The 10,528-nt window shown below is 39.3% G+C and overlaps 2 protein-coding genes across 2 annotated transcripts; both read left to right on the top strand.

Moving 5' to 3' along the window:
• Positions 1-231: 231 nt before the first annotated feature.
• Positions 232-3,390, top strand: GCK72_008970 (uncharacterized protein; the record flags this gene model as incomplete). The annotated part of the gene is made up of 4 exons (XM_053727142.1): positions 232-288; positions 767-1,243; positions 1,436-1,547; positions 3,161-3,390. 4 exons carry the CDS (start codon positions 232-234, stop codon positions 3,388-3,390), a joined length of 876 nt encoding a protein of 291 aa, XP_053586719.1.
• A 1,858-nt stretch (positions 3,391-5,248) lies between these two features.
• On the top strand, positions 5,249-10,382 carry GCK72_008971 (uncharacterized protein; the record flags this gene model as incomplete). Its single annotated transcript, XM_053727143.1, has 7 exons — positions 5,249-5,561; positions 5,722-6,216; positions 7,056-7,500; positions 7,853-8,057; positions 8,556-8,645; positions 9,717-9,851; positions 10,236-10,382. 7 exons carry the CDS (start codon positions 5,249-5,251, stop codon positions 10,380-10,382), a joined length of 1,830 nt encoding a protein of 609 aa, XP_053586720.1.
• Between the last annotated feature and the right edge of the window lie 146 nt (positions 10,383-10,528).

Below are 10,528 nucleotides of genomic sequence, written 5' to 3' on the forward strand. Positions count from 1 at the left end.
TTTAAAACTTTCGAAAAAATTTGAATTTTTTCAGTACTAAAATTGTCGGTCCGAACGGGCCAGGAGAACTTTTTTGGCCCGGCCCGGTCCGTTGTAAATCTTCTTTTAATTCAACTGTCAATCATGAATCACTAATTTCCGTTTCTTGTTCTCATCGTATACCTTCTCTCTGCACACTAGGGGAGATCACCTTCTTCCCCAAATAAAACATCAGAATTTTTTCAGTGCGAGATGGACGACGATCATCAAGTTCCTGAAGGCGATCTGTCAACTTTCGAAGATACAATCGTGAGTGGCAATTTGGGTAAAACAGCTCCACTTAGACATCCGAAAACCTCCAAATCTATTTTGCTCAAGACATGAAACACACAGACTGATAAGATTTTCTGAGACCCAGAAATCAGAAGTTTTGCACTTTTTGATGTTCAGAAGTACTGTAGGTGACTGTAGTTTATTATAGATGTACTACTGTAAACGAGCAAAACAGTCGGATGAAGAAAAAAACAATTTGACTGAAATCGGTCTCAAATCCCGAAAATACCGTTTTTTACCTAAATTTTTTGGCTATAAACTCTCGAAAACACCCTTTTTACCTTTTCCAGGCAAATTCTGAGCGATTTTTATGGAAAACCGGCTGGAAAATTATGAAAATATAGTTTTTTTTCAGTTTTAAATCGATTTTCTTATGAAAAACTTAATTGTTGCTCGAATTTTTACAATTTCCACCGTTTTCCACCGAAAAACAACTTTTACCATATTTTTTCAGCCGCCTCCTGTGCTTCCGAGCGAAAACAAAACAAGCGGTGATAAAAAAAGAAAAAAAAAGGAAAAGAAGACGCCGCACCTTCCAGAAACCGTCACTCCAGATGAACCAAAAGTTGATAAGCCGTCTGAAAATTTCCCGAAAGCAGCCTCAGAAGATTCAAAGGCGATTCTCGAACCCAGAATTCCAAAAGCCGGAGACGATACAGGTGACGATGGACAGGAGAAGATAATGGATAAGAAAGGCAAACGGAAGCAAAAGAACAAGGAAAGAAAAATTAAGAACAAGACGCAGAGAAAAGAGAAGGCGATGGAAATTCAGAAAATAAAAATTCGGAAAATTAATGAGGTTAAGAAAGCGATAGGAATGTCGATGCCAAGAACAATTGTGATGAAGAAAAGTCAGAAAATTAAAGTAACTAAGAAATCGGTTGAACTGTCGATGCTGAAGGCGATGTTAATAGAGGCGATGCAGCCGAAGGTAAGAGAGGAGGAGCAAAAATTTCGGAAAGAACAAAAAGGACTTGAAATGGCGGAAAATAAATAGGAGCAAAAGTTAGGAATTGAAAATGACGAAAATTAGACGTCCTGGGAGCTTCTGGAGCTTTTGGTGACGTCCCGGTAGCTTCTGGAGCGTCATGAGACCGGGAAGACCTCTCAGACACGTTTGAAGCATCTGGAGCATTTTTTGACGTCACCACTGAAGCTTCTGAAGCGTCAGAAGACGTACTGGCAGCTTCTTGAGCGTCAGAAGCATTTGGTGACGTCACTGAAGCTTCTGAAGGGTATGAGGACATCATATAAAGATTTCAAAAGTGTTTTGATGCATTTCAAAGCGCTAAACCGTCCTGGGAGCTCCCGGGATATCTGGAGCATCTGATGCCGTCACAGAAGCTTTTGGAGCATAAAACTATATAAAAAATTGTCCACAAATTGATGAAAAAGCACGAAATTGAGATCATGAGGCTAAGAAAACGTCCCAGAACATTTTAGAGCTTCTGAACAGGCTGAAGACGTCATTACGGCTTTTAGAGTGTTTGAAGTCGTCCCGGGAGCATAATGAAGAAATTCGGCGTCGCATTGGAGCAACTTCTTGTTTCTAAATCCGTCCTTAATGCTTCTGGAGCGTCAGTAGACGTCCCGGGTGCTTCAAATTAATAACTTCGAAAGCTCAAAAAAAATTCTAGAAATTGGTTTTTTTTTTGAAGTTTCGAGCTGAGGAACCTCACGGAAAATGCAATTTTCGATTTAAAATTTATGAGTTTCCGGAACAGAGATGAGCGGAAGAGTTGGCGGAAGAAATCCTTAAATTGGCGGAGTAGCTTTTCTTTGGGACGGTAGCAAAAAGTGTTCAATAGATGAAATTCACAGCATAGAATTGTCTATCGATTGGAAAAAACAGGTCATAAAAATATTAAAAACTAAACGAGTTACAGTCAATTTGAGCCGGCATTCCGCCTTCCGCCTTTAGGCCATTTGACGGAAGGCGGAATACAAGCCTTGATGACTGTAACTCGTTTAGTTTTCAATATTTTTATGTCCTGTTTTTTCCAATCGATAGACAAATTTATGCTGTAAATTTCATCTATTGAACACTTTTTGCTACCATCCCGAAGAAAAGCTACTCCGCCAATTTAAGGATTTCTTTCGCCAACTCTTCCGCTAATCTCTGTTTCAGAATAAAAAACACCTATGCTTCCCACCATTCCGTTCAAAAATTCTTGAAAAATGCTTTAAATCGACTGAAGTTCATATTTTTGAATGTTTTGGCCGCACTTTCCAGTTCGTTGTTTGTAGTTTGTAGTTTGGAAATACTGTATTTCAGTTTTGGATGCAGTAAGCTGGCTAGGGGTACTGCAATAATGGGTTTTACTTTTCGGTCACAAAATTGTAAGAAAATTCGCCGAAAACGGTCTATTTTTGCCTAAAATTCACTTTTTACCCAGAAATCAGAAGTTTTGCACTTTTTGATGTTCAGAAGTACTGTAGGTGACTGTAGTTTATTATAGATGTACTACTGTAAACGAGCAAAACAGTCGGATGAAGAAAAAAACAATTTGACTGAAATCGGTCTCAAATCCCGAAAATACCGTTTTTTACCTAAATTTTTTGGCTATAAACTCTCGAAAACACCCTTTTTACCTTTTCCAGGCAAATTCTGAGCGATTTTTATGGAAAACCGGCTGGAAAATTATGAAAATATAGTTTTTTTCAGTTTTAAATCGATTTTCTTATGAAAAACTTAATTGTTGCTCGAATTTTTACAATTTCCACCGTTTTCCACCGAAAAACAACTTTTACCATATTTTTTCAGCCGCCTCCTGTGCTTCCGAGCGAAAACAAAACAAGCGGTGATAAAAAAGAAAAAAAAAGGAAAAGAAGACGCCGCACCTTCCAGAAACCGTCACTCCAGATGAACCAAAAGTTGATAAGCCGTCTGAAAATTTCCCGAAAGCAGCCTCAGAAGATTCAAAGGCGATTCTCAAACCCAGAATTCCAAAAGCCGGAGGCGATACAGATGACGATGGACAGGAGAAGATAATGGATAAGAAAGGCAAACGGAAGCAAAAGGCGCAGAGAAAACAGAAGGTAGGAATTGAAAAAGGGGAAAATTCGACTGATAATTAAGAAATTCTGCGTCAGAAGCATCTCGATTCGTCCTGAGAGCTTCTGGAGCTTTTGGTGACGTCCCGGTAGCTTCTGGAGCGTCATGAGACCGGGAAGACCTCTCAGACACGTTTGAAGCATCTGGAGCATTTTTTGACGTCACCACTGAAGCTTCTGAAGCGTCAGAAGACGTACTGGCAGCTTCTTGAGCGTCAGAAGCATTTGGTGACGTCACTGAAGCTTCTGAAGGGTATGAGGACATCATATAAAGATTTCAAAAGTGTTTTGATGCATTTCAAAGCGCTAAACCGTCCTGGGAGCTCCCGGGATATCTGGAGCATCTGATGCCGTCACAGAAGCTTTTGGAGCATAAAACTATATAAAAAATTGTCCACAAAAGTTGAGATCATGAGCCTAAGAAGACGGCCGAGAACATTTTAGAGCTTCAGAACAGGCTGAAGACGTCATTACGGCTTTTAGAGTGTTTGAAGTCGTCCCGGGAGCATAATGAAGAAATTCGGCGTCAGAAGCATCTCGGATGCTTCTAGAACGTCAGAAGACGTCCTGAGAGCTTCTGGAGCGTCACGAGGCATGGAAGACCTGGAAGCCACGTTTGGAGCATCTGGAGCGTTTCTTGACGTCCCCACTGAAACTTCTGGAGTTCCTAAATCCGTCCTTGAAGCTTCTGGAGCGTCGGAAGACGTCCCGAGAGCTTCTCAAATGAATAACTTCGAAAATTCAGTTTAAAAATAATTAATGTTCTCGAAATCAATAAAATTAGGTGTTCTCGAAAATTTTCAACCCCAGCGCTTTTCCAGTAGATATAAATGACTGGTAAATTATTGAGAATTTCAAGAGAAACTGCTCAATACCAAATTTCAGCTTTTTTGAGTCAATTTCGTCTATTTAGACCCGAAAATCTGGAATTGTGACCGCCGCACTCTCGAGAGGCATCTATATACGCTCCGGAAGCTTCTGGAGCGTCCAAAGACGTCCTGGGAGCTTCTGGAGCGACACGAGACCTGGAATCAGACACGTTTGGAGTATCTGGAGCATTTGTTGACGTCACTAAAGCTTCTGGAGTTCCTGAAACCGTCCCAGGAGATTTGAGAGCGTCTGAAGACGTCCTAGCAGCTAGCTTCTGGAGCGTCAGTAGCATTTCGTGACGGCATCAAAGCTTCTGAACAGTTTTAAGACGTTATATATAGATTTCAAAAGTGTTTTGACGCAATTCAAAGCGCTCCAGAAGCTCTCGGAGCATAAAACTATATGAAAATTGTCCAAAATATGATGAAAAAGCACGAAAGATTATAGATAAGGAACCTAAACAGACGTCCCAGATTATTCTAGAGCTTCTGAATGTTCTAACGACGTGATTTTGAGCATCTGAAGCTTTCAGAATAGAAAATGATCAAAGGCGACATAAATTTGCTGAAATCCTTGGAAATACGTAGAAAATTCTGAAAAAATCGCTTAAATCGGGATTCGATAGATTCTGAAGCTTATGACGACATCTGAATCTTCAGAAATCATTTTGAAGCGCTCCAGTAACATCTAAAGCCTTCTGAAGCCGGTTGACGTCCACTTGACAACATTGGAGCTTCAAATCGTCATCTGAAGTCACTATCGCTTCTGAATCCGTCGCTGAATCCTTTGAGACGTCTTCTGACGTTATCTATAGAGTGTCTGAAGCCCCAAAAACAATTTAAAAAATTTTAAAGCTTCAGCGCAGTCTCTCACGTCTTCGGAAGTCTTCTTAAGCTGGAAATAGTCAAAAATCATATTTTTAAGCATCAAATTCCCATTAATCCTCCCATTTTTTCAGAGAAAAGGCGCTGGCTTTGATGAAGAAGGCGGAAAGATGAAGAAAGAAAGAAAGATGGTGGAGCGATGTGTGGAACCTTTAAAGGAACCGATTCAGAAGAAAAAGAAGGAGTCGGGGTCGGCCGAAAAATCCACAGGTGTATTGAGATCTCCTGTGATTTGCGTGATCGGTCGAGACGATACGGAAGAGTCGGCGATTTTGGACTATATCAGAAGGACGAATGTCCGTGAGGGAGAGGCTGGCGGAATTACGCAACAGATTGGAGCGACGGAAGTGGCGGCGGAGGCAATACAGATGTGCTGTAAACATACTAAAGGATTTGTCATAGAGACGATGGAGATTCCGGGGTTTCTGATTATAAATAAAGGTGAGAAGAGAGTTTCGAGGATCTAGTCGGCGTTCCATAAGAAATATGATATTCTAGATATTCTGATGATGTTAGATAGCATTTTGAGCTTTCGCAATGCTTAAGACAGCGTTGGGAAGCTCTAAAACGGTAAAAAACATTTTCAATTCAAATTTTGTAGGACACGAGAGTTACCCAAAGCTCCGTACACTCCGTGGATCTTCACTGTGTGATTTTGCAATCGTCATCGTAGATATGCAACACGGTTTGGAACCGCAAACAGTCGAATCGTTGAAGTTATTGATCAAAGAGCAGACTCCGTTCGTAATTGCATTGAATAGATTTGATCTTCTTCGTGAATACAAGAGCAAACCGTATAACGATGTCTACCAACTGTTGCGATCTCAGCAGCAACATTTCCGATCGGAATTTGAAGAGAAAATGGAGAAAATCGAGGCACAATTTGCAGAACAAGAGATCAAAGTGACACTCTCCAACAGTCTGGACGCCGTCAATCCGAATTACGTGTGTATGGTACCAATATCGGCGACGAAGGGCGTAGGAATCGGAAATCTCATGGCATTCATTGTCAATCAGACGCAGACAGAGTACGCCCAAAGGTTGACGTTCTCCGAGAAGTTGGATGCCAATGTTATGGAGGTTAAACAGATCACTGGTCAGTTTTAAGATGAAAATGTAAATTATAAGTTTCTGACTCCGAAAACTGCCGAAAATACAGAAAATTGTTGGAAATTGGTCTAAATTAGCAAATTTCAGCGCAACTTCTCAATTTCCAGCTTTCGAAACAATTTTTATGCTTCAAATTTCACTCTATATGGAAATTCTCAGTTTCAGCTTGATGTTGCCTAAAAACATTCAAAAATGCCCAATTTTCAGTCATTTTTCGGTTTGAAAAGCTTAAATTCCAGACTAGTTTTGGCGTCTTTTAGGAGTTTTGTGTTTTAGTTCTCAAAAATTGGTTAAAATGAGTGAATTGCAGCGCAACGCACAAAACTATTAAAAGACGTCAAAAGCGGTCTGGAACTGAAAATTGGCTAATATTTGAAACTGAGAATTCCCGTCTCCAGAGTGAGATTTAAGGCTGAAAAATCGTTTAAAAGACAGTTCTGACTAGAATAAAGTTGGAAATTTGAAATTCGAGTCTTGGAATCAAACTGAATTTGATAAAAAGAGGGTTTTCAGCCAACAAACGGTGTAATTAGGCGCTATATATAGCTGTTTCTAAGATTTCAGCCACTTTGTCATGTAAAAAACTAACTTTTCGCTGGAAATGAGGTGAAAACTTCAAGCTTTACCGATTTTGTCGAAAAAAGTGAATTTCTAGCTCAAAACCTTATAAAGTGCTCAAGTTGCTACCTAAATCATTCATTTTGAGAAAACTGCGTTTATGCTTTAAAAAATCTATGTCTCTCAATTTTCCGTCTGAAAATAAGTAGTCTTCTTGCTTGAAAACTTCGTGCTCCGATTTTGTCTGAAATCTACTTATTATTCCAGGTCTCGGCACATCAATCAACGTGATTCTTGTCAACGGAACGATGCGTGCGGGCGACATTCTCGTTCTCACAGGAACCGACGGTGCGATAGTTACAAAAGTTCAAAAACTCCTAATGCCAAAACCAATGAGAGAGATGCAAACGAAAAATAGCTACGTTCATTTTACAAAAGTCAAAGGATCGTGTGGAGTAAAAGTTCTCGCGAAGAATTTGGAAAAAGTTGTGTCCGGATTGCCCGTATATGTCACCGATCGAGAGGAAGAAATTGATTATTTACGACAGGAAGCGAATAACCAGCATGTCAATGCTCTCCGCGCATCCAAAAAGAATCAAGAAGGTGTCTTCGTTAAGGCTTCGACTGCCGGATCTCTCGAGGCGCTTCTTGATTTCTTGAAATCTGAAAAAATCCCATATTCCAACGCGAAATATGTATTCTGTGATGATAGGTGAGAAATTCTGGAACTTTGGGTCAAAAATGAGGAAAATTGGTCCGAAAATTATAAAAAATGAGTCATTTTCGGTGTTTTGGGAAGATTTACGGCAGTTCAGCACGATTTACAAAACTTAGGGTCGATTTACGAGATCTGGGGTAGATTTACGGCAGTTCAGCACGATTTACGAGGCTTGCTGCAGATTTACGAGGCTTACTGTGGATTTACGGGGTTGATTTATGAATTTGCAATTTTTCGAGACGATTTGAAAAATTAAGAACGCGGATAGTTGCCGTTTTACTGTGTTGAATGTAGATTTACGAAGCTCTGAAGGACTGAAAGAGAACTCATTTTTCTTGATTTCCAGCACCCCCAACGATGGCTATAGTTCGACCAGCTCCACCTCTCCAATCGATCGTCCACGTGAAATGCAACCATCTTCTAGCTCCGCCATCCAACAACATCAACCTAAGAATTCAACTCATCAGAATATTCAGATGAGACAGACGACACGATCAGAAATCGTTCCCAAGCCAAGCACACTGGGAAATCAGACCGTTATTCTCAAAGAGGTATATAATCATTTAAATGTAACCAAAATTCGATAATTTGTATGAAATTTTACTGAAAGTATCTGAAAATTATGGTTTTTGGTTTAGAAATCTGGATTTTCAGTAATTTTCAACAAGAATGAGAGAAGTTTTCAGGTAATTTTAGCTAATATCAAGGCTGAAAATTGCTGAAAGTCGCCCTTAATTGATTAAAAAAAAGGCAAATACCACTCAAAATCTCTGAAAAATGACTGAAAACCATTTTAAAAATGGGCGCAGTTTCTATAGAAATCCGTGTAAAATTATAAAAATTAGGAGCATTTTTACATCATAAGACATTGATGAAGCTTTTGGAGCATCTAGAACCTCCTGAAGTTATCGGAACGCAGATTTCTGAAAACTGTCTGGAAATTGATTTCTGGCATGAAAAATTGAGGATGAAATTAGTCAACAAATCACAATTTTAAGATAAAAATCACATTTTTAGGCATGGAATTCCCACTAATCCCATTTTTCCAGCGAAGACATGCTCTAACCGACATTATGGATTCAGAAGAAAGCATGAACAAAAAAAAAGAAGAATCGGAGTTAAATAAGTTGAAAAAGCTGGTAAGAGGTAGATGTCTGTCTGTGTGTCGTGGTGGCGTCCGGATGTCCGTTTAAACTCCTTCATGATTCCGAGATAAATGCTTAGAAAAAAGCTCAATTTTTGGAAATTTGTTCTGAAAGTTTGGTCCTAGCAAGAGCAAATGTCTGTCTGTGTGTCGGATGTCCAGGTGTCAATTTTCTCGTATTTTTTCCCAGTTTTAAACCTCAATTTCAAGATTCTCTTTTCTTTTTTTGTATATCTGTCATTCCAAATGTCCAACTGTGTGTCCAGAAGCAGCGTCCGGACGTCCTCTGTCTGTGTATCCGTACATCCGGATGTCTATTTCAAGCACAGATCACCAGAAACCTGTTTTTGAGTAAAAAATCAGAACAAATTTAATGAAAAATCGAAAATTTTGAGAAAAAATAGTGACTTTTTCAATATGTTCACTCAAAACCAGGTTTCTGGGGGTCTCTTCAGGAAAAATCGAAAAATCATTATTTTTGTCACTTACCTTAAATACTGTATTATAACGGCATGCCGTTATATTTTTCAACCGGCTCCCACAGAAATTGTGTGGTTTAAGAAACTTATTAAAATTTACCGGAAAAATTTTTTTGGGAGTTCTATCGGCTGATCAAGAAGTTACTAATCACGCTGCTTCTAATCAGAACCACAAAAAGACACCGGGATGATCACATTCATGAATTCTGAGTATAGATGGGGTGCCGTTATAATACAGTATTTACGGTAATTTTTGAGAATTTCAGTAGAAATCAACATTTTTCGAAGACCCCATTTCATATCTTTCCATAACGAAAAACCGAAAAAGAACCGCTTTTCTCAAAGATTTTTTGCCGAAAGTTTGGAAAACGGTGCATTTTCACAGAGGAATCAAAGGTGAAATTCGAGTTTTTGCAAAGGATCGAATTTCGAGCATCTAGGTATCTGTCTGTGCGTCCGGAATGACCCTATGTTCAGAAATTTGTCCTAATACTTTTCAGTCAAATGTCTGGAACTCTGTATAATTAAACGTTTTCTGTCTGTCTGTGTATCCATATATCCCGATGTCCACCCTCACTGTTTTCCAGACAGAAGAACTCAGCGAGAAAATTGCTGTATCACGGGAACAAATCGATCTATTGAAAGTTCAGCTGCAAAACTCGACGATTGCAAGTGATATGGAAGAACAGAGATTAATCCAAAGAATAAGAGAATTGGAGCAGGTAAATAGAATGGCAACGAGAAACTACTACAGTAATCCTGTGTTTACGTGGTGATAGCTATTTTGAATATAATAGACTCGATGCGCCTCTAAAGTACAGTAACCTCTAATCCGATTCGATCGAAAACCCTCAAGAATTGAACTTTTAAAGCTCGAATCGTCGCCATCGCCAAGATTTGAGTCTGTAATGTTCAATTTTTGAGGGTTTTCGAACACTTGATCAGACTCCTTCCACTTTTAAGCCATCATTACTCGGCCGCCAAGATCTCGTGATATTGGAAATCAGATGACCGAGTTCTTATGGATGATTATAAACATGGCTCAGTTTAGAGCATTTTGAATTTCAGTTTTTTTTAATCTTGCAACCCCTCATTCCCTTTTTCAGAACCATCAAGCTGAATTAAATCAGTTAGGAGTAGTTTGGAATGAGAGAGAACTCGTAATCGCTGGTCAGATGTTTTTAATCGAAGCACTATTCCCACCAATCCAACCAGGAGGTGAAAATGCAGAACCTGAGAATCCGGTGAGTTAATACAAATGGCTAAAATCATGAAATTACGGTGAAAAGTAGGCGAAAGTTAATCTAGAATGTGGGCTCAGTCTGAATGGGGAAGTCATTTTTTGCAATAAAAAGGAAAAACTTAATATTTGGAAATTTACAGTTCGAAACGCCACCGC

This window comes from Caenorhabditis remanei, chromosome III, assembly GCF_010183535.1.
Source record: "Caenorhabditis remanei strain PX506 chromosome III, whole genome shotgun sequence".
In the NCBI taxonomy this organism is placed as follows: Eukaryota; Metazoa; Nematoda; class Chromadorea; order Rhabditida; family Rhabditidae; genus Caenorhabditis; species Caenorhabditis remanei.